At 42.6% G+C, this 22,839-nt stretch overlaps 1 protein-coding gene and 1 pseudogene across 5 annotated transcripts in view; one reads left to right on the forward strand and one right to left on the reverse strand.

The window, feature by feature from the left end:
* INTS9 (integrator complex subunit 9) overlaps positions 1 to 22,839 on the reverse strand; it is a 121,604-nt gene that overhangs the window by 14,121 nt on the left and 84,644 nt on the right. For all 5 annotated transcript variants that reach the window (XM_055348323.2, XM_019032353.3, XM_055348319.2 and 2 more), the window contains 3 exons: positions 16,539 to 16,650; positions 13,793 to 13,973; positions 5,990 to 6,050 (listed from right to left, as the gene is read on the reverse strand). In XM_055348323.2, the coding sequence (XP_055204298.1) occupies positions 5,990 to 6,050; positions 13,793 to 13,973; positions 16,539 to 16,650 (354 nt within the window). The remainder of the gene's footprint in view (positions 1 to 5,989; positions 6,051 to 13,792; positions 13,974 to 16,538; positions 16,651 to 22,839) is intronic.
* On the forward strand, positions 620 to 709 carry LOC115935743 (uncharacterized; annotated as a pseudogene).

Raw genomic sequence — 22,839 nt, forward strand, 5'->3', positions numbered from 1 at the left:
CTCTGTGTGATGATGTAATGGTGGATCCAGGTCACCGTTCATTTGTCCAAAACCATAGAAAGCACAACGCCAAGGGAACCCCTAATGTAAACTCTGGGCTTTGGGCGAGAGTGATGTGTCAATGTGGGTTCATCAGCCGTAGCAAACGCACCTCTCTGGTGTGGGATGGTGCAGTGGGCAACTGCGTGTGTGGGGCAGGGGCATATGATTGCCATGAACCTAAAACTGCTGTGAAAAGTAACACTTATTAATTTAAAAAAATACAAGTGAATCTTATTAATAGTTTTTACCCAGAATGTGATTTGTGGAACACATGGGCAAGTCAAGTCTTTCTGGTAATACTGACATACTTCCTGGAAACATATTCAGATTGTTATGGCCTGCTTTAGCTGGACTCTTCCTTTATAAGCTGCCTGACACTCCACACCAGGCCTGAAGTTCTCATTATCACTTCTTGTTTGAAGTACAAGTGACTTTCCCAACACTCGTGAATCACCAAGTCCTGGTGACAGTAACCACATCCGTCACACCAGAAACACTGTTTGCCAGTACAGGACCTCCTCCTGCAAAGCTAGAGCTGTGTTAAGCTACTGCAGCAACTGAATAAGGACCAAGACCAAAGACTGTACTTTCAGGGATCATTTCTGTTGTTTGCTACTAGAGAAGCTTCTCTGAATGTGTACAGCATGTGGACATGTGTGCACACATGCACACATACACGCACACACACATGCACTACAAAGATCAAATTGGCTTTTAGAAATGTGATGTCCTGGTAACACAGACAGTTATATTAAGAAATGGGCCAGGCACAGTGGTTTACGCCTGTAATTCCAGCACTTTGGGAGACCAAGACAAGAGGATTGCTTGAGCCCAGAAGTTTGAGACCAGGCTGGGCAACAAAGCAAGACCCTGTCTCTACAAAAAATAAAAAAAGTTGTTGGATACTGTGGCTAGAGCCCAGGAGTTCAAGGTTGCAGTAAGCTATGATTGCAACGCTGTATTCTGGCGTGGGTGACTGAGAACCTGTCACTAAAAAAAACACAAATTAAAAAAAAAAAAACCAGCACTTTGGGATGCTCAGGTGGGCAGATCACAAGGTCAGGAGATCGAGACCATCCTGGCTAACATGGTGAAACCCCGTCTCTACTAAAAATACAAAAAATTAGCTGGGCCTGGTGGTAGGCACCTGTAGTCCCAGTTACTCGGGAGGCTGAGGCAGGAGAATGGCGTGAACCCAGGAGGCGGAGCTTGCAGTGAGCCGAGATGGCGCCACTGCACTCCAGCCTGGGCGACAGAGTGAGACTCCGTCTCACAAAAAAAAAGAAGCAGGTGCCCCGCAGCCTCAAAGCTTTCTTTCAAGTGTACGTGTTGAACCAAGAGTCTCCCATGCAGCACAACACTTGACAATCATCTCCCAATGTCAGGCCCATTCAAGGCAATAGCAAAGACAGTTATGACTAGATGGCATCTTGTAACGTCTCAGACACTGTGCCTGCTGCCCAGGCCTCCTTGCCCCACCCCAGCATCCAGAGGGTAGACACCCAGACTTCACAGACCCTAAATATCAACCAGGCCAAAGGAAGCACTGCTCTGGAAGGCTGTTTCATGGATAAAGCAATGGCCTGTGATAGGCTCAATCCTGTTGCCACATGTTGTGCATGAGAGGGCCCTGGGCAACACCTTGAAGTGCAAGTGAAGTCACCCTAAGAGTGGGGATGTGGCCAGAATGGGACATACCCCAAACAGAAGCCAAACTCTCTTCACCTTGAAGACCTCATCTTTAATTGAAGAGACCTGGTTGTATTAGGAAGACACTAACGCTATCCCGGAGATCTTCATCAGCTGTCGCATGCTTGGATGGAATATGAATACTAATGCCGGAGCAAACATCGAATTCCCACGTTCCTTCCAGGTAGTCTGCAAGTTGAACTGACATTCTTTTTATAAACTATATGGCCAAAATCATTAGTTGTCTCAGTTAAATGGGTGAGCGGCTGTCAAAAAGGGTCTATTGTATCCAAAGATGTCAAGATGATGAATGTGATTCTAAGAATAGCAGCAGGTCTCTGCACACGTAAGTCACTTTTAAGCATTATCTATCGTTCCTGTAGCTCTACTGATCAATGCACAGAAACTAAGATAAATTCATCTTTTTTTGCCAATTGGATCTACCTTTCTAGCCAACTTACTGCATTTGACCAGTGGAAATGAAGCTGTGGGGCAGGAATTCTGAACAGTAATTTGTTACCAGTACTAAGGGTGGAACCATCGTTTCTCATGGGCAATGGTAACAATACCAAGGGTTGACTCCCTCATGCCCTAACAATGACAAGTGCACCTGAGGAACCCTCATGTACGACCACAGTCTACTCACATTCCTAACTCTAAATGGCACCAGGTCATTTGTAACAGGTGCGTGAGTGAGAATGTGATCACACTCCTAGAAAACAAGCTCTACAGCAAGGCTGACTGCAAAGGAAGCAAAACAGACATTCAAGAGAAAAGTCCACCACAAGATGTTTTGCCACACTTAATTTTCTGACATTTTAATAATATTTCTAGCCTGTGTTTCACTATGGCATTGACACAGCTTGCAAAAACCCTGGCTGCTAAAATACTATTTAGACTACAGGGACCAAAAAATAATTTCTTCAAAACCTTCTACTTGGCATCCTGGTTCATAAAAGACCTATCCTTTACAGTATGAAAACAGCAATTACATTTAAAGTAATTAGCAGGACATTTGTTGAAATACGTGTTAAGTAGTTAACTATAAAACAAAACAACTAAATCCCTAAACATATCTATCTGCACTGACATGCTCTAAGTAAAAACAGTCTATCTGCCTTAGTTGAGGAGGGGTTATAAATATGACAATCAAAGAAATGAGTGTGGGGAGATAATCGCAGTTAACATGGATGTATTATAACATAGTACAACCATCAAAAGCAGGGAATGAACAGTGACACAACACTGCCCCCTCTCATCTACACACCCGATTCAGACTTTACCAACTGTTATCAATGCTCCTAATAGCAAACAAACTAGATCTTTCTTCTTCCATTTCCAGATCCAGCCCATGGCCATGGAGTACATCTATCTGTCACATCTCTTCATTCTCTCGGCACTTCCTCAGTCTTCCCTTGTCCTCTAGGTCTCTGACATTCTCAAAGGGTACAGGTCAGTTATTTTGTTGAGCATCCTCAACTTGGGTCTGAATGCTCACTAGATTCAGGTGAGGCATTTTTAGCAGCAGGATCCCAGAAATCATGCTGCTTTCTCAATAATTTGTGTTAAGGCCATGCAATGTCAATCAGTCCAATTACTGGTGATGTTAATGTTGATTGCATATATGTCAAGTTTGTCCAAACTCCAGTTACTATTTCTGTCTTTGTAATAAACATGACTTTTGTCGGGACATACTTTTTGGGACTATAAATGATCTAGTTCTTCATAAAATTTTCACCCACTGGTTTTAGCACCCACTGGTGTTTCTTGCAGGAATAAATTATTACTGCAGTGGCTGCCAAATGGTGATTTTCTAATTCTAAGGTTCTTTCCTACGTTAATTATGAGTTTACTGTTGGAAGAACTTTCCCCTCTTGCCTACGTACTCAGTTACCTCACTATGGATGCAGAAGTTTCTGTTATTCAGTGGATTATATTCATTACTAGCATTATTTATTTTGATGTTCCAGTGATCTCAGATGTGGCTTCTGACATGTCCCCATCATTCTCTGAGCATACAGCAAGATCTTACAGCCTCATCTTGTATTTTCCAAAGAGGCCTGGTTCCTTTTAGTGGAGAATGGTATCTAGAAACCAACATGTGGGAGCTAAATGTGTTCCTCAGTTAGTGGCATGTCACTGCTCCCAGGCCCTCTGTGTGGCCAGAGCTGGAAGATACTTATGTGCACAGACACATGCATACACACACACGCACAAGTGGATTTCTTTCTGTATCTACATATATCGAAAATAGGAGTTCACACCAATACCATCAATTCTATCCAACAGCACAGGATTCATTCCAGCCTTCACTCTTTCCTTACATCTAACTCTCTACACCTTGATGGATTTTTTACAAGGTGAACACATGTACATCAAGAAATAAAGCATTACTAGCTCCTCAGAAATCCCTCTTTGTCCCCTTCCTGTCACTACTGTCCCCTCCCCTCCAGGATCACTACCACACTGGCATCTAATACCACAGATCAGTTTATTGTGTTTTTGAACTTTTATATAAATAAAATCATACCATATCTACTCTTTTATATCTGGATCTTTCACTCACATTATGTTTGTGCAGTTTATCTACACTGCATATAATTGGAGCTTATTTGTTCACAGTGATGTAAGGGACCGTGTGAGTATACCACACAATCCATGCTATTGTTGATGGGAATTTGAGTATATTTCAGTACTATTACCAAAAATTTTAGATCTTTTTTTTTTTTGAGACAGGGTCTTGCTCTGTCACCCAGACTGGTGTGCAGTAAGTAGCACGATTGCAGTTCACTGCAGCAGCCTCGAACTCCCTCGGCTTCAGGTGATCCTCCCACCCCAGCCTCTAGGGTAGCTAGAACTACAGGCATGTGCCACCACACCGGGCTAATTTTTTGTATTTTTTTGTAGAGACAGGGTTTTGCCATGATATCAAGGTTGGTCTCAAATTCCTGGCCTCCAGTGATCTTCCCACTTCAGCCTCCCAAAGTGTTGGGATTATAGGTGTGAGCCACCGCACCTGACCAAATTCTAGATTTGTGTGTGTGTCTTTTGGTAATATCTCTATGCATTTCTGTTCCATGTATGCTTTAGGAACAAAACTGAGGAGGCATAGAGTACATTGTTCAGCTTTAGCAGATACTGTCAGTTTTCTTTTTTTCTTTTTTTGAGACGGAGTCTCACTCTGTGACCCAGGCTAGAGTGCAGTGGCGCGATCTCGGCTCACTGCAAGCTCCGCCTCCCAGGTTCACGCCATTCTCCTGCTTCAGCCTCCCGAGTAGTTGTGACTACAGGCGCCCGCCACCACGCCTGGCTAATTTTTTGTATTTTTAGTAGAGACGGGGTTTCACTGTGTTAGCCAGGATGGTCTCAATCTCCTGACCTTGTGATCCACCCGCCTTGGCCTCCCAAAGTGCTGGGATTACAGGTGTGAGCCACTGCGCCTGGCCAATACTGTCAGTTTTCTAAGGTGGTGATACCAATTTAGAGAATCTTTGAGTGAAAATATAACCAAAAATGAGGAGTAACTATTGTCTGTTAGCTTCATTGTAGTAGAGCAATAATAACATGAGACGCAGAAAAACGTTCATAATATACCCTTGGGTGAAAAGAACCTGACAACAAAGCTAGGTATTCAGCTATATAGAAAACACCCATTTGTTCTGTGAGGGAGGAAGAAGCCTTTTATTTGTTGAACTGAAATGTTATTTTCGTCACTAAAAATGTACATATATGACTGACATAACTGGAAAGAACACTCTGACAATACATAAACCCAGTTTAAAAAGGTAGTAATATGTATCAAAATACAATTCATCATGCAGTCAGTAGAACAGAAGCAGGCTATGAATTGCATGAACATGGTACAGGCTGAGCATCCCTAATCCAAAATGTTCCAGAATCTGAACTTTTTGGGCACCAACGTGATGCTCAAAGGAAATGCTCATTGGAGCATTTTGATTTCAGACTTTCAAATTTGGGATGCTCAACCAGTAAGTATATTCCCGAATCCCAAGTCTGAAACAATTCTGCGGTCCACAACATTTCGGAGAAGGGCTGCTCCACGTGTGCAATAGAAAGTGTTAATAGGAGGAAAGCAAGTGAAGCTTGAGTTAAAATACTTCCCTATGTCTGACTTGGGAGGCAAAGGGGTCTACAGGTTTACATAGCAATCTATTTCATCTAACGACTTGCTGTCTGCATCTGCATCAGGTTATCCACATTGCTTCCTTCCCATGTCCCAGTGATTTTGTTTTCTTACCTCTGCATGAGGAAAAGGTGGTTCTGGAAGATACACCTTACTCTGTTTGTTGTGACAAAGCCTATTAAAGAGGAAAAACACATCAGCATGTGAGGAAGAGCATACGGTGGCATCTGCTGCCACCTAGTGGCAGCAGTGCAAATATTAAATACTGAAGTTTATTTAAAAATTTCCCGCCAGTGAATTTCACTGTGAATGAAATCCAGTGCCTACAGAGAAGAGATGTATCTTGTATGTTTTTAAACTTTAGAATTTCTCAATACATTTTTTCTTAAAATATAAACTTGTTATTTTGGAATAATTTTAGATTTAAAGAAAAGCTGCAAAGACAGTACAGAGTTTCCATGGCCTCTTCACCCTATGTCCCCAGAGTTAACATCTGATATGACTGGCACAGTCGTCAACTAAGAAATTAACATCAGGCCAATGACAATCAACTAAACTCCAGACTTCATTCAGATTTCACTAGTTTTTCCAATCATGTCCCTTTTCTGTTCCAGGATCCAATCCATGATATCATATTGCATTTAGTTGTGGTCAATTTCACAAAGAAAGTGATCTACACCTTGAGACATGGCTTCTGTTTTTGTCCATGCACTTTTTTTTGGAGACAGAGTTTCGCTCTTGTTGCCCAGCTGGAGTGCAATGGCGCGATCTCGGCTCACTGCAACCTCCACCTCCTGGATTCCAGTGGTTCTCCTGCCAAAGCCTCCCAAGTAGCTGGGATTACAGGCACCTGCCACCACACTCGGCAAATTTTTGTATTTTTAGTAGAGACGGGGTTTCACCATGTTGGCCAGGCTGGTCTCAAACTGCTGACCTCAGGTGATCCACCCGCCTCGGCCTCCCAAAGTGCTGAGATTACAGGCGTGAGCCACTGTGCCTGGCCCTCGCACTCTTTTTAACAGCAGCATTGGTAACTCCAACTAGAGAAGAACAAAGGATCACAGGCTAGAGACACTGTGAATGTTTTTGGTAATTTACATTTGCTTTTTCCTAGTCAGCTATGACTTTACAATATTGAGATGTCTGGATAAAGCAAATGTGGCAAAAAGTTTACAGTTGATAAATCAATATATGTGGGTGTTGTGCAGGTTTGACATTTAAAAGAAAAGTCACTACTTTGAGGGGAGGAGCTCAGGACTTCAGGGCTTGGATTTTGTATTAATACATTGTATCTAACTTTTCCTACCCTTAGTTTCGTTTAAGTTTGGTTTAAAAAAACATCACTTTATACCCTACTTGGAAGATATAAATATGGAAGAGCAAGATGCTTTTGGAGGGTTACCTTATATTATCTAAATAGACACTAGTTCTGTCTTTATTTCTAGCTCAGGGAGACAAATATAAGAGCTTGGTTCTAAACTTATTTTGATTGTTCCAAAGGACATTATCCTACATGCATTAAAGGCAGAGATTAGGGATAAAGAAGAGATTACAATGTGATTAGAGATTGTGAAGCCCACCTACATAACGCTTAGGCCAGTTCTGCTAACAGATCCTCCATGTTCTGCTCTAGAATCCTCATGCAGGCACAGCAGACAGGGACCCACCCCCTTTCTAAGACAGAGGCTGAAGGACCTGATTAGAGTTTGCTTCTTCTGGGGGTAGCTGTTAGAGTTCAAAAGGAGATCTGTGTATACCAGATTATCAGGAAGAATGAAGAATAAATGGCGCTTCTAGGATCATCTCTAATTGGGAATGTGACAGACCCTCCTGCTCCCTGATGGCCAGACCTCAGGTACTGCACACTCTTCCACTGCTTGTTCAAAAAAGGATCAGAGCCAGGCACTGTGGCTCAGGACTGTAATCCCACCACTCTGGAAGGCCAAGGCGGGCAGATCACTTGAACCCAGGAGTTCATGGGTTCAGACGAGATGCAACCTTGTCTGTACAAAAATTAGCTGGGCATGATGGTGACACCTGTAGTCCCAGGTACTCAGGAGGCTGAGGTGGGAGGATCGCTTGAGACCAGGAGGTTGAGGCTGCAGTGAGCCATGATTGTGCTACTGCACTCCAGCCTGGGCGACACAGTGAGAGCCTGTCTCAAAAACCAACCAACCAACCAACCAACACTCCAAACCCCAACACTCCAAACTCCAAAAGATCAGAGAGGTCTTTCAAGAGCTATTCCCTCCCATCTCCATCCCCTGCAAAAACAAAACCAACCCAAACAACCAAGCCCCTTAACTCGGAGCAAGGGCAGACACTGGATAGCAAGGGGCTGGGCTTCTGCAGGCATCAAAGCAGGACCATGTAGAAGCCAGAGCAGAACCCCTGAGAACGGGAAGCACAGAGCCAGAGAACCAGAGTGGCAGGGAACAGCAGGCCGGGCCTGAGGCTGAGCACAGAGCAGCCAGGCTGTGAAGCACCCGTTCAGAACACCAAAGAGGAGAGGAAGCCAAACCCTCAGAACAGGCTTGTGGTGGTCCTGGCATGGGGGGCTGGGACTTGCTAAGTTAATGCAAGTCTGGAGCTAGCAGCTATCCATTTTGGTAACTGAGTTCCTTATTTAGGGAAAAAGGGTGCTTTACAGCAAGGCTGCATGAAAGAGAACAGCACAGTGAAACAGAAACACAGAGAAATCTCCCAGGCTCAAGAAATCCTCCTGCCTCAGCCTCCCGAGTAGCTGGAACTATGGACGTGCACCACCATACCCTGCTAATATTTTAATCTTTTGTGGAAATGAGGTCTTGCTATGTTGCTCAGGCTGATCTCGAACTCCTGGCCTCAAGCAATCCTCCCGCCTTGGCCTCCTAAAGTGCTGGGATTACAGGTGTGAGCCACCCTGATCGGCCTCTTCTACTTCTTTAACTATTTGTCTTCACACTTTTCCTAAATATTTGTTCTCTAATGACCCCAAAAATGCAGGCATTACTTAAGTCCATCCTTTCCCCACTGCCTGTTCTTCTAACCTCAAATCCTCTCCCCAGACAATCCCATTCATTCTTGTGGCAATCCCAGCCACTCAACTACCTCAACGCTGAGGACACCCCAACCTATGACTCCAGCCTAGGCTTCTCAGGTCTTTGGATTGGACAAGTTTCACCTGCACATCCCCTGCCTCAGGCACCGTCAATGCCCTCAGGGACAAAACCAAACTAAGCTAACCACCCTTGCCGTATGAACCTACCCTTCCTTTGTAGAACCTATTTTGTTTGGGGTCAACACCATCTACTACACTAGAAATTGTGGTGTCAATCTTGATTGCTACCTTTTCTGTATCAAGTAACCAGTAAGTCCTGCCCCTTGTATTTCCTAATCACCTCTGAAATCGGTTCCTGCCTTACTTTCCTCCAGGATGTTAGAGACTGGAGTCTTCAGTCCCTCGACTTCTGCAAAGACTCTTGTCTTGTACTTCAGTTGCACCCCCTCCCACCACCTCCCAACAAACTTCACATAAATGCAGAAGGCTCTATATAAAATGCACATATAATCATGTTCATTTCCTGCTTAGAATCCTCCAATGAATCCCCACCATGGACAGGATCCCTCTAGCCTCACACCCTGCCACTCCCCACCCTGAACTTCATACTGTAACAATAAAGAACTATGGATAGTTCTCTGAACAAACCAAACCATTCAAACCTCCCATCTATGTCTTGGCCTGTGTTATCCTCTCCACCCACACATCACCGCCGGCAGACCACCCAACTCATCCTTAAATAGTGTTTCTGTCTGGCTGATTCTTGGTTATTCTTCAGGAGCACCTCCTTCCAGAATGCCTTTCTTAAACCCCCAAACGGGGTCACCACCCACCCCTTCTCTGAATACCATACAGATATACGTAGGTGTGTGTGTGGGTATGTGTGTATATATTTCCATCAGATTATTTCCGAGTGGTAAGAGGTTTACACAGCTGCCTCTTCCTTCATGGTACAGATTCCTCAAGGTCAGGGACCTCTTTGTATCCTCAGTGCTTTGGCACTTAAAGGTTTATGGATTTAAGTAAATAGAACTATTGATGGAAACAAGAATAATATGATCATTGAGTTTAAGAGTCTACAGGAGGAATATTTGAAAAGCTTAAAAGACAGACACACATCCCATGTCTCAGCATGGGAAAACTACTGCAAACTGTAATTTATAGGTTTTGTGGACTCAAAAAGATATTCTGAAAACTGATACAGTGATTCCACAATTCTTCCACAAAAATAAGTAAGCAAAAATAGCTCCAAGAATTCTAAGAAAAATAATGGAGAAATGTACTTTACCACAGAGTACAATTATAAGTGAGGCTGCAGTTATTAAAATATATTAGCATCATGTTGGCCAAAGAATGAATGGATCACTCAATCAGAATAGTCTAGAAACAAAACCTGGTACATATGAAAGTCTGGCATATGGCATTAATACAAATCAGCTGAAAAAGTTAACATTACTCAATAAATAGTACTTGGACAGGTAAGTACTTGACCACTTGGGAAAAAATGAAATTAATGCTTCTCTTCATACTATATACTGAAACAAATTCCAGATAAAATAGTTAAGGGGTGATGTAAAAAAAGAAAGAAAGAAGCTACAATAAAACTGAAAGAAAGTATGTTTAGCCATGTGACACCTATAGAGGCAAGAATTTTCTAAACATAGTATCAACAGAAGAAACTGCAAAAGAGACTAAAACTATCAGTATAAAAAACTAAAAAAAGCTTCTTGCAAAAAAACAAAAAAATCAAAGGCCTAAATGCAATGTGTTACCCTGGATTGGATCCTGAACAGAAACAAAAACAAAAAATTTGTGGAAAAACTGGTGCAATCAGAATAAAGATTCAGAGTTAATAATAATGTACTAATGTTATTTAAGGGTGGGTGCAGTGGCTCATGCCTGTAATCCCAGCACTTTGGGAGGCCGAGGCGGGTGGATCACCTGAGGTCAGGAGTTTGAGACCACCCTGGCCAATATGGTGAAACCCTGTCTCTACTAAAAATACAAAAATTAGCTGGGCATGGTGGCAGGCACCTGTAATCCCAGCTACTCAGGAGGCTGAGGCAGGAGAACTGCTTGAACCCAGGAGGCAGAGGTTGCAGTGAGCCAAAATCGCACCATTGCACTCCAGCCTCGGCGACAAGAGACAAGGGCAAGACTCCGTCTTAAAAAAAAAAAAAGTACTGTTATTTTAAAAATTTGGACTAATGAACATGGCCACGTGAGACATTAACATTAGGGGAAACCGAGGAAGAGGTATACAGGAACCCTCTGTACTATCTGTATACTTTTCTGTAAATCTAAAATCATTCCAAAGTAGTAAGTTTATTATTTTAAAAATGGAAAAAAACCAAAGACAAAAATGTGCCAAAATGAGAAAAAAAGTCTACATAAATATATCCTTAATACATACAGAAGGAGTTTGAATAAATGTATGAGAGACGTACAAAACCTCTAATAAGTAAATGGGCCAAAAGGGAACAATTTATAGAAAAATCTTTCTGGAAAGCAATTTAGATTCAGATAGTAAACATTAAAAAAATATTTATACCCTTTGTTCCAGTAATTCTACTTTTAGTAATTTACCTAAAGCAAAAGATGTCATCATATACACAGAAAATGATATTAACTGAACATTTATTATGAAAAGCAAAAAAACTGGGAAAAGCCCTTCCATCTAGTAAGAAATAGTTAACCAAATCATACCATATATAAATGATGTACAAATGATGTAATAATGTAGTCATATAAAATTTATGTTCTTAAAGATCTGATAATGCTTTAATCTAATATTTAATTTTTAAAAGCAGGATTCAAAATTAAACATTCAGTATGATACTGATATAGGAAGAAGAAATACATCAGAATGCTAAGAGTGGTGAGTTATTTCTGGATAGCAGGATGATGGGGTCAGTTTTTTTTTTTTTTTTTTTTGAGATGAAGTCTAACTTTGTTGCCCAGGCTGGAGTACAGTGGCGTGTACAGAGTACACGCCAGGTTCAGAGTACCAGGTTCAGAGGTTCAGAGGTTCACACAACCTCTGCCTCCCAGGTTCAAGCAGTTCTCCTGCCTCAGCCTCCCAAGTAGCTGGGATTACAGGCATGCACCACCACCATGCCCGGCTAATTTTTGTATTTTAGTACAGACAGGGTTTCACCGTGTTGGCCAGACAGGTCTCAAACTCCTGACCTCAGGTGATCCACCCGCCTCAGCCTCCTAAACTGCTGGGATTATAGGTGTAAGCCACTGTGCCTGGCCGGGGTCAGTTTTTTTTACTGTCTTCTGTAATTTTAATTTTTTTCCTATGGTAAACACATATTACATGTATATTAGAAACTAACAAATATCTAAAAACCAGAAACACAAAAAACAATCTCCTCTCATTTTTGTATTCCCGGCTTCTGTCGAATAAAATATTCCAACAACATAAAACATATGTGGTGGGGTAAAAACTGGACTTGAAGAGTGCACACCCTGCTGGGATCCAACCACAGAAGCCCACAGGGCTGGCCCAAGGAGTATCTCCTTCAGTATTTTTATTAAGGATCTGGAAGCAGAAGCAGAAATTCAGAGCACACAGATTAAATGTGCAAGTGATACTGAGGGTAGACTGCTCATTACTCAAGATGACCTTCCTCTGTTGGGAAAAATGAGACCCTGTTCACAAAGGATAAAATTCACTGGGTACCAATAAAAAGTGACAAAGGGTCGGGCGCAGTGGCTCACGCCTGTTAATCCCAGCACTTTGGGAGGCCAAGGCAGGTGGATCACCTGAGGTCAGGAGTTCGAGACCAGCTGACCAGCATGGTGAAACCCCGTCTCTACTAAGAATACAAAAATTAGCCGGGCATGGTGGCGGGTGCCTGTAATCCCAGCTTCTTCGGAGGCTGAGGCAGGAGAATTGCTTGAACCCAGGAGGCGGAGGTTGCAGTGAGCGGAGATTGTGCCACTGTACTCCAGCCTGGGCAACAGAGCAAGACTCTGTCTCAAAAAAAAAAAAAAAAAGTGACAAAGAAGAATAATTTGTACATGGGATAGAGACGCCTGTATGAGTCTAAACACGGGGGAAAAAAACGACCAAAGAAGGGAATGAAAAAAGTACTTTACAAAAGCAAGGGTTGGGGGCAGCGTAACTGAATATATCATGAGAAGATGATGTACAAATTCCTTTCAATGAGAAACTCAGTACATGCTGTGTCTATCTGGCTACCTCATGACTAAAAGGGATTAAATGCAGCCTAGACTGCCTGTGTCACAGTCCCGGAACGTTTGGGAAGCACCATTCTAAGGCACCACTGGGGATATTGTAAAAGTTATTTTCCTCTTCTCCCTTTATTTTTGGTCAGGTGAGTTACATTCAAACATGCACCTAAATAACTCTAAAAAGGTTCACTAATTTCGTATTGTTTCATATTTTGCCAACTCTAGGATTTGATCAATTTTCTGATGTAATAAAATTTTGTCAAATATCATACTATTGCAATTTTAAAAAATCTAGTTTTTCTTCTCAGATTTGGCACTATACATATTAGACAACATGAGATTGGGCTTGAAAATTTTTTTAACTTTTAGAATGTCATTTCACCTAGTAACAGGCAGAGGGTGACATGTGATAAGTATATAAGATTTTTGTTACCAGTTTTGAAAGTGCTGGGCTAAGGTAAGTCTCTGCCTTGCATTCTTCCCTCTTTCACAACTATTATTCTAAACTTAGCAAGCAACAGATTTGGCTTTTAATAATGCAATCTTATCACAGACAGAAAAACAACAAAATGAAATTTCCACAGTAATGTAAGAAAAAACAGGATTATTTTTATTCTTACTGCTTGAATGTCCTGAATCAAATAAAATTCATAAAAAAAAAACCACTGACATACCACTCAGCAAAGATCTGGGAAAACTCCAGTGAACTGTTGGCCACAGGGGAGATGAAGTAGAGGGGGACGCTGGAGAGCCCGGCTGAGTCGATGTACTGATATAGGCACTCCAGGAGGTCATAGATCACTCCAGAAGGGTAGCAGGGAACCAACACGTTTCCTCCATTCCGGACTGTCAGAGCTAGAAAAGTGGATGCCAGAGGAGAAAAAACATCGTATCAAAAGGGCAGTGTTATAAAGATAAACTTGTAAAATAAGATTTGCACTTGTTTTCCTACTTCTGTTTTTATGATTTACTCACATGTCTAATAAGCTGCTTCTTTTGAAGAACACATCAAAGCAGGGGATGCTATAGGCTGATAATGATTTTCTCATCATTGTCTAATCTAGGTCCCTGGGAATAGAGCATGTGACTACGGGTTTGGGTTTTTACCAATGGCAGCTGAACTTCAGGAAAGAGCCTCCAAGCTCCTTCCCGTTTTAGATCCTGCTCAAAAATTTGCTGGATTTGTCTCTGTTCAGTCTCTGACCATGGCTGAATGACCTATAAGAAAATAGCCCGAGTTTTTCTGTTTGACTAACGTTTGTCTGCAGGAGTTAGTAGTATTTTCTTTCATTAACGTTTGTCTGCAGGAAAATCCCCTATACTTTAAGTACTTAGGCTCACCTAGATGCTATAACTTGAGGGCTGGTGGACTTGCTATTACTAGAGTATGGTACTAGAGTAGGGTACAGTGGAGAAAATCAACATCGCTGGTCATAGCTCAAGAGCCTGGCTCAAATCCTACCTTTGTCCCAACCCACAGGACCACAGGAAAGCCACTACAACCTTCCTTGGCCTCAGTTTCTGCATCAGTTACATGAAAATAATGAATTAGATCAGTAATTTTCAAGCTTTAGTTTGCATGGAAAATGCCAGAGAACATGTTGAAAATGCAACTTTTCTTCTGGAAGTCTCCTTTCCCCAGAGATTCTGACTTACTAGGTCTAAGTAGGGCCCCCAAATTTGCATTTTTAATAAGTAATCCCATTGGTCTTAAGGGAATGCGGTTAGTGGACCCCACTTTGGGAGACTGAATTAAATGTAAGGTTCCTTTCAAGCCTAAAGTTCTTTGAGTCTGTGATTCTAGATTATAAACAAACATACAAACCAAGACTCTATTTGAGATTAGTCCAATTATTTTTCTAAGGTACAAATAAATTACCTTTGGATTAGTATCAAAGAACAAAAACAGACTATGTTTATTAGCATGGCTAAGTTTAATTTCTAAGAACAGTGCCTTCCATGTAAATATAAAAAGATGACCACTTCTTCTTCCTAGAGCAGAAGTAATATCACTTAAAGTTGCTGGAGCTGAAGGTCTGAGCTCATTAATACCTCTTTGGTAGCTGTTACAGACTGAATGTGTGTGTCTCCGACAAGATTCGCATGTTGTAGGCCTAACCCCCACTGTGATGGTACGGAGAGGCAGGGACTTTGGGAAGTGATTAGGTTTAGATGAGGTCATGAGGGTGCAGGCCCCATGATGGGATTCATGCCTTCATAAGAAGAGGAAGAGAGGCCGGGCATGGTGGCTCACACCTGTAATCCCAGCACTTTGGGAGGCCGAGGTGGACGGATCATGAGGTCAGGAGTTCGAGACCAGCCTGGCCAACATAGTGAAACCTTGTCTCCACTAAAAATACAAAAATTAGCCGGGCACAGTGGCGCACACCTGTAGTCCCAGCTACTCGGGAGGCTGAGGCAGGAGAATCGCTTGAACCTGGGAGGTGGAGGTTGCAGTGAGCCAAGATCGTGCCACTGCGCTCTAGCCTGGGCAATAGAGCAAGACTCCGTCTCAAAAAAAAAAAAAAAAAAAAAAAAAGAGGAAGAGACACCAGAGCTTCCCCTCTTCTCCACATGAGGACACAGCACACAGCAAGATGGCGGTCATCTGCATCAAGAAACGACCATGCTGGCATGCTGATCTCAGACTTCCCAGTTTCCAGAATTGTGAGAAGTTAATGTCTGCAGTATTTTGTTATGGCAGCCCAAACTGACTAAGACAGTAACCAACCTATTTGTCTAAATGAGAAGCAGAACTTCCAGATTTAGTGACAGTTATATCCGAAGGAAAATAAATTACTTCCAGGTGGAAAATGCCCCATACCTCTCTTAATTTAGCCTTTCCTCAAAAGAAGAAAAAATAAAACCAACCAAATATTAGTGGGGAAAAAATATACCTGTTCGGCCGGGCACTGTGGCTCACGCCGGAAATCCCAGCATTTTGGGAGGCCAAAGTGGGCGGATTGCCTGAGGTCAGGAGTTCCAGACCAGCCTGGCCAACATGGTGAAACCCTGTCTCTACAAAAAATACAGAAATTAGCCGGGTGTGTTGGCACACGCCTGTAGTCCCAGCTACTCAGGAGATTGAGTCAGGAGAACTGCTTGAACCCAGGAGACAGAGGTTGCAGTAACCCAAGATTATGCCACTGCACTCAAGCCTGGGTGACAGAGCAAGACTCTGTCTCAAAAACAAACACACAAACATTCATACATATATATCTGTTCACTGTATCGCTGCTGTGAGTTCAAAGTGTAACACTCTTTTCTGTGCTATTATTTGCAAAGATGTACTGCCTCCCTCCTTTGACAACTGCTACCCTATAAGCACTCCTTCCCCCATTATTGTAAAATATTATATTTATTATTGTAAAATAAATGCAAGATAAATCATTCAACGTAAGATGAGAGGCGGTTGCACACCTAGGTTGCTGCAGAACTCTCCCACCATTCCATCTGGGTTTGCAGTGGGGATCTGGGTAAGCCCTGTCAGAACAAGAACATCGCTGTTTTTGAGAGAAGCTTGGTCCATGGGCTGAAAAAGAACACAGAAATATGGTTAGGATTTTTTTTTTTTATGGTTAGTAATTTTAAAAGAAACATTACCTACAAATAGTGAAAGAATACGAGAACACAGACATTGCTCTTTCTACGTTTAACCCATCATCGAGTTCTCTTATGTTCTCTAAGGAATAGTCTGTCCGTAACCACTGGCTGCCTAAGTTGGGTGGGGACTGACGGGAGGAGGCAAGAGGGAGCTTTACAAGGGATGAACAAGTTCTGTATCTTCACTGGGGCAGTGATTATATCAAAATTCAGTATTACACATTTAAGATCTTTGTGTTTCACCATATATACATTTTACCTCCATTAAAACAAGGTATCTTGTATTTCTGTAATGCTTTCTTCTTTTCAAAATGCTATCTCACGTGTCATCAGTGGCTCTCAAGCTTCATGTGAGTCAGAATCCCCTGGAGGGTGTGCTCAAACACGGATTGTTGGGCCCCTCCCAGAGTTTCAGATTCAGGTTGGGGTGGGGCCTGAGAATCTGCATTTTCACATCTTCTCAGGAGATGCTGCCATTGCTGGCCTGAGGAATCACACTTTGAGAAGCATACATTATAGAATCTGATTCTCAGAATAACTCTGAGGCACAGGAAATAAGCATACACTATGGGGATATGGAATTTAGGACTCAAAGAGGTAAGGAGATTAACACTAAGTCCCAGTGGCATAGAAGCCATGAAGAACCCTGGATTGGGAACTAGAAAGTCAAATCTACTCCCAATTCCACGACCAGCCTCATGACCTCAGTCACAGCTCTGAGCTGGACTTCCTATAAAATGGGGCTATTTCTTGATCCATCTCCCCTAGATGACTTCGGTAAGTCTCACAGGTTAACATCCATGATCTTCTTGTGAACTAGGAACTCCCAGGGCACACTACTATGTGATTCTTAGGATGCTGTGTTTTTATTTTTACTCACCATAGCTTGAATGTAATTTTGATTGTTTTCAAAGCATTTCAAAAAATATTACCCTTTCTAAATAAATTAGGATTAAAATAAGAAACCAAAATGAGGGCCCATGGATTGAGAAGCTGGAGAGCTCACAGGAGAGTTCATAAAGTTTTCCATCTGAAACACATCCTTTCCTCATCTCCATTGAAAATACCCAGTGGATCGTCAGAAGAAAAAAGCCAGCAACACAGTTTACTAAGAAGGCTTACCCCTCTTTTTTCTCTCCCACCCAATTTCTCAGTAAATAAAATTCCAAATAATAGCAAAGTCTCAACATCTGCATTGTGGTCTCCGAGTAGCTGTGCCTTGAGTATTTTCCTTTTACCTTCTATTATATATAAGCATGGATACATGAGCTTCATTATTTTTTAAATAACACAATTTTGGTCTTACGTTATAAGCAGCTTTATAACCTGAAAAACATTTAATATGGAAACAGAAAAAGGCCAGTGGTGAAGACAGCTATATGTGAATAGCTTCTATTTTCTATTTGCACAAGTATATTCACACAAGTATGTAAGAGCTTTTTCTCTGCTTGGGCAGAACTCATGTATTTGTACTTCTCCAACAAATACATATGCATCCATTGTTTCCAGAGAAGAGAGGAAGGGAAGTACAGGACAGTGATTCTTAGCAGCAGATGTGTAAGGGGCCTCAGATTGTTTCTCGTGTGCGAGTTATCAACTGCAAGGAAACCAGAATGGTGAGAAAGGAACCAAGGCATCAATGGGTAGCACAGTTAGCTTAAAATGGCAACCATTTTATATGGACCTTGTTAGAATGAACCAATAATGATCCCGAGGGCTGAAGGGAGATGAGGGACTTTAGAGGATCCGGGAACCTTCTAAAATGGTATATACAATTCTGTGTGTGCCTGTGTAAACTTTTCTTTTTTCTTTTTTTTCTTTGAGACAGCTCTGTTGCCCAGGCTGGAGTGCAGTGGTGCCATCTCGGCTCACTGCAACCTCCACCTCCTGGGTTCAAGCAATTCTCCTGCCTCAGCCTCCTGAGTAGCTGGGATTACAGGTGCTCACCACCAAGCCCGGCTAACTTTTGTATTTTTAGTAGAGAAAAGTTTTCACCATGTTGGCCAGGCTGGTCTTGTACTCCTGACCTCAAGCGATCTGCCTGCCTTGATCTCCCAAAGTGCTGGGATTACAGTCATGAGCCACCACGCCCAGCCTCTGTGTATACTTTTCCATAAATTTAACTGGGTGGTGAAATGGGGCCATGACCCCAAAAAGATGAAGAACTACTGATTCACACTTGAACTCTGACATTTGAGGCTGCAGTGAGCTATGTTTGCACCACTGCGCTTTAGCCTGGGCGGCAGTGCAAGACTCTCCCTCTCAAATAAAACAAAAGAACTACTGATCCAGATAAAAATATATAACACAGGTCAGGCTCAGTGGCTCACACCTGTAATCCCAGCACTTTGTGAGGCCAAGGCGGGTGGATCATGAGGTCAGGCGTTCGAGACCAGCCTGGCCAACATAGCAAAACCCAGTCTCTACTAAAAATACAAATAATTAGCTAGGCGTGGTGGTGGGCACCTGTAATCCCACCTACTCGGGAGGCTGAGGCAGGAGAATTGTTTGAAGCCGGGAGGCGGAGGTTGCAGTGAGCCAAGATCACTCCATTGCACTCCAGCCTGGGCAACAAGAGCAAAACTCCGTCTCAAACAAAACAAAACATATAACACAGAGCAAACTCTAGAAACATTATCTCTGAACCTTGGCCATTAGCATCTTCTTCCTTTGAATGTTAAATGACCACCAACAAACAAACAGAGGCAGTGCTACAGTAATGTCGAATGTCACCGAGTTGGAACCATTGTAAGATACCTCATGATCAGGTCAGACTGGATGTTTGTAATTTTAGCTCTTAACTCAGAGACATTTCTCGTTGATTCCCAGGGCTACTGTGATGAAGCAGGCTTAAAAGGCTTTTAGTGACACTCCAAACCAAGCTGACACCTCAAACAACTCCATTTCACCACTAAAGGGCAAATGTATAGATTACTGGTGTCAATGACCACTCGCTGAGTGCTGCAAACGGGAACATTTTGTTCAAATACACACACAAAGAAAAAGCCATCTTGTCCAAGTACCAACTTAAAATACCTTACAAAGTTGAAAGTCACAAACAAGTGATTCTTCTTCTTGGTCACTTTGCAAGCAGGGGACCCCTAGCCAGCAACACCCCACTCGGGCCTCACTCAGCCACATTGGTGTGCTGAGGTCAGTAATACATGGCTTTTTGGCAGATGATGTTTTGCTCCAGTTTTCTTTCACTCCTTGGCTAAGGAACTTAATACTCAATTTCAACAGCCTGGGTCACTCACTGCCTTTGGAACATCTCCCGGACATCTCTCCCTTCCCCTATACCAAGTTGTCCCTTTAACATGTGCCCTGGGGCATCTAATACTTTCTATCTCAGCACTGATCACTCCAAACTGAAAGTACTATTTACTTGTCTGTGTCGCCCACAGGACTCTGAAGCTCCGTGAAGGCAAGAACTTTGTTTCCCTGTTGCCTAGCAAAATGCTTGGCATACAGCATTTACTAAACAAACATTTGCTGAACAGATGAATATATAAAAAGAACATGGTCTGGTAGGAAACGTCAGAATTTCACACTGGGAGAGTGCAGTGGGAGTCAGGAAGGTGAGGTGAAGCATGCCGACTGCAGGAGGCGGGGAGGGCATGGGCAGGGCAAGGCAGCATGCATATGCCAAATGAATCTACTTGGCCAGGATGGAGAGTGTCCTTTGGGCCAGAGAAAGGAGTTGAGTAAAGAGAGTGCAACTGGTAAAGGGCCAAAAAGGTCAGGATCATGCCCACTGACAGAGCAGGCAGTGAGGAGCCAACAGTCTGAAGCAGCAAATGACATTCTGGTAACAGCAATTACAGGAGATTTCACTAAAGGAGGTGGGTGAGAGCAAACAGACAGAGAACATTTTTAAGGCCCCTATAGCAGTCCAGACAGAGAGAAACAAATTATAATGTCATGGCAGGTGAGGAGATGGAAGCAGCAGATCCACTTGACGGATCACCTGCACCCTGGAGAAAAGTTCTGCATGTACACATCTTCTCCCCCATTATAACATCTGTAAATTTCATGTTTCTCCTATAGCCTAGTTAACTCTGTTCCCCCAAAGTAGGGGTTTAGGAAGTATCACTAACTACATGAGGTAATGAATGAACAACTAAACAAATGCACATAAATGGTATACGTTACTTCTGAGAGAAGGAAATATTCTGCAGAGAGAAGCTGTACAGCCAGATAAGACAAACAAGATAGCAAGCATGGAAAGAAACAGGTGGAGAGCCAGTAAATTGTCCGGTCTCCCCCTCCTTGCTTCATGGGACCAACCTCCAACTGATCCATGGACTATTAGTAGCTCAGCTTACCTGCCACCCTAGCCCCCAAATATATGAGGTTTAACTTTTACTGTAGAGCTTCCAGATCAGAGCATAGTATTGCAGAAACAGCAAAACATTCGGGGAAATTCAGGGGGAGGAAAACATTACAAAAAAACAAAACAAACCTACATAGCAACTGCCTTAGTTCTTAAAAATTTGATTTGGCTGGGCACAGTGGCTCACGCCTATAATCCCAGAACTTTGGGAGGCCAAGGCAGGTGGATCGCTTGAGCCCAGGAGTTTGAAACCAGCCTCGGCAACATGGCAAAACCCCATCTCTACAAAAAATACAAAAAAATTAGCCTGGCATGGTGGTGTGCGCCCATACCTCTAGCTACTCAGGAGGCTGAGATGGGAGGAACTCTTAAGCCCAGGAGGCAGAAGCTGCAGTGAACTGAGATCATGCCCTTGCCCTCCAGCCTGAGTGACAGAGTAAGACTCTGTCTCAAAACAAACAAACAAACAAAAAAACAAACAAAAAAAAACCCCAAAAAACAAAAACCTTGATATGAGAAATCCAAATTTAAGATATTTTCTTTAGATTTAAGAAACTACATTACTGCCAGTCTTTATTTACTTATTTATTTATTTTTGAGACAGAATCTTGCCCTGTTGCTCAGACTGGAGTGCAGTGGAGTGATCTCAGCTCACTGCAGCCTCAACCTCCTTGGGCTAAAGTAAGACTCCCGCCTCGGCTTCCCAAGTAGCAGAGACCACAGGTGTGTGCCACCATGACCAGCTAATTTTTGTATTTTTTGTAGAGATGGAGTTTTACCATGTTGCCCAGCCTGGTCTCAAACTCCTGGGCTCAAGCAATCCTCCTGCCTCGACCTCCCAAAGTGCTGGGATTACAGGCGGGAGCCACCAGGCCCAACCAGTGCCAGAGTCTTTAAGACCTCAAGAAAATGAGCCAATAGGAGCATTCCCCTGATCTTCAAAGGGAAAAGGATCATGAAGTACAGGTGCGGGAATTGTGCCAGCTCTAGGAGACATTCTCATAGGCCAACCACCGCCTTCCAATCCCATGGATAAGAAGGAATTCCCACAGTGAAGAATAAAACATCATAAGCTCAGGGAATGACTGGGTGGAAAATGCCAATTCATTTTCTTTTATTTCATTTCTTAAACAAATTCTTTCCAAAATTCTGAGCCAGAGATTCTTAACCTGATAAATAACAATGGGCTTCTGAGGACTCCATAAACTCAGGGTCCCCAGAAATAAAAAGCGAAGTCTGTGTCAATGTGTATAAATGTTTTATTACTTTTTTTGGAGTAGTTCTCTCAGATTCTTACTATCAGGCTTTTGGTTAATGACCCACAAAATGTTAAGAACCACTGCTCAAAAGCAGACATCCCCCTGTGGAATCCTTGCTTTCAAATAATCTCTTCTCTCCTTCTCCCTCATAGACCCAAGGAACCTTAGAAACCAGAGAACCACGTGTCTTAGCTTCAAGGCCAAAAGTTATATGGGAAGGAAATAGCCTATTGACTGGCTGTGCTTGGTTTTCCAAATTTATTCCAGAACAGAGACCAAAGTGTTGGTGCTGGAGAGTCTTCAAGGCCTTCAGGTAAGAGCTAAAGGTGTAGGATGGATACCTTTACAGGTTTCTTTTGTGGTCAGAAAGATGAGAAAAGATCAAAACAATAAACAAACTAAACCTAAACACAAATGAAAACATACTGCCAAGAGTAACAATAAAATACTCTACCATGCCCTACAATTTTCCATACTTCAAATCTTAGCCTGGTAAGGACATCAGTGTCACATTCTATTATAGATA

Source organism: Gorilla gorilla, chromosome 7, assembly GCF_029281585.2.
Source record: "Gorilla gorilla gorilla isolate KB3781 chromosome 7, NHGRI_mGorGor1-v2.1_pri, whole genome shotgun sequence".
Classification (NCBI taxonomy): domain Eukaryota; kingdom Metazoa; phylum Chordata; class Mammalia; order Primates; family Hominidae; genus Gorilla; species Gorilla gorilla.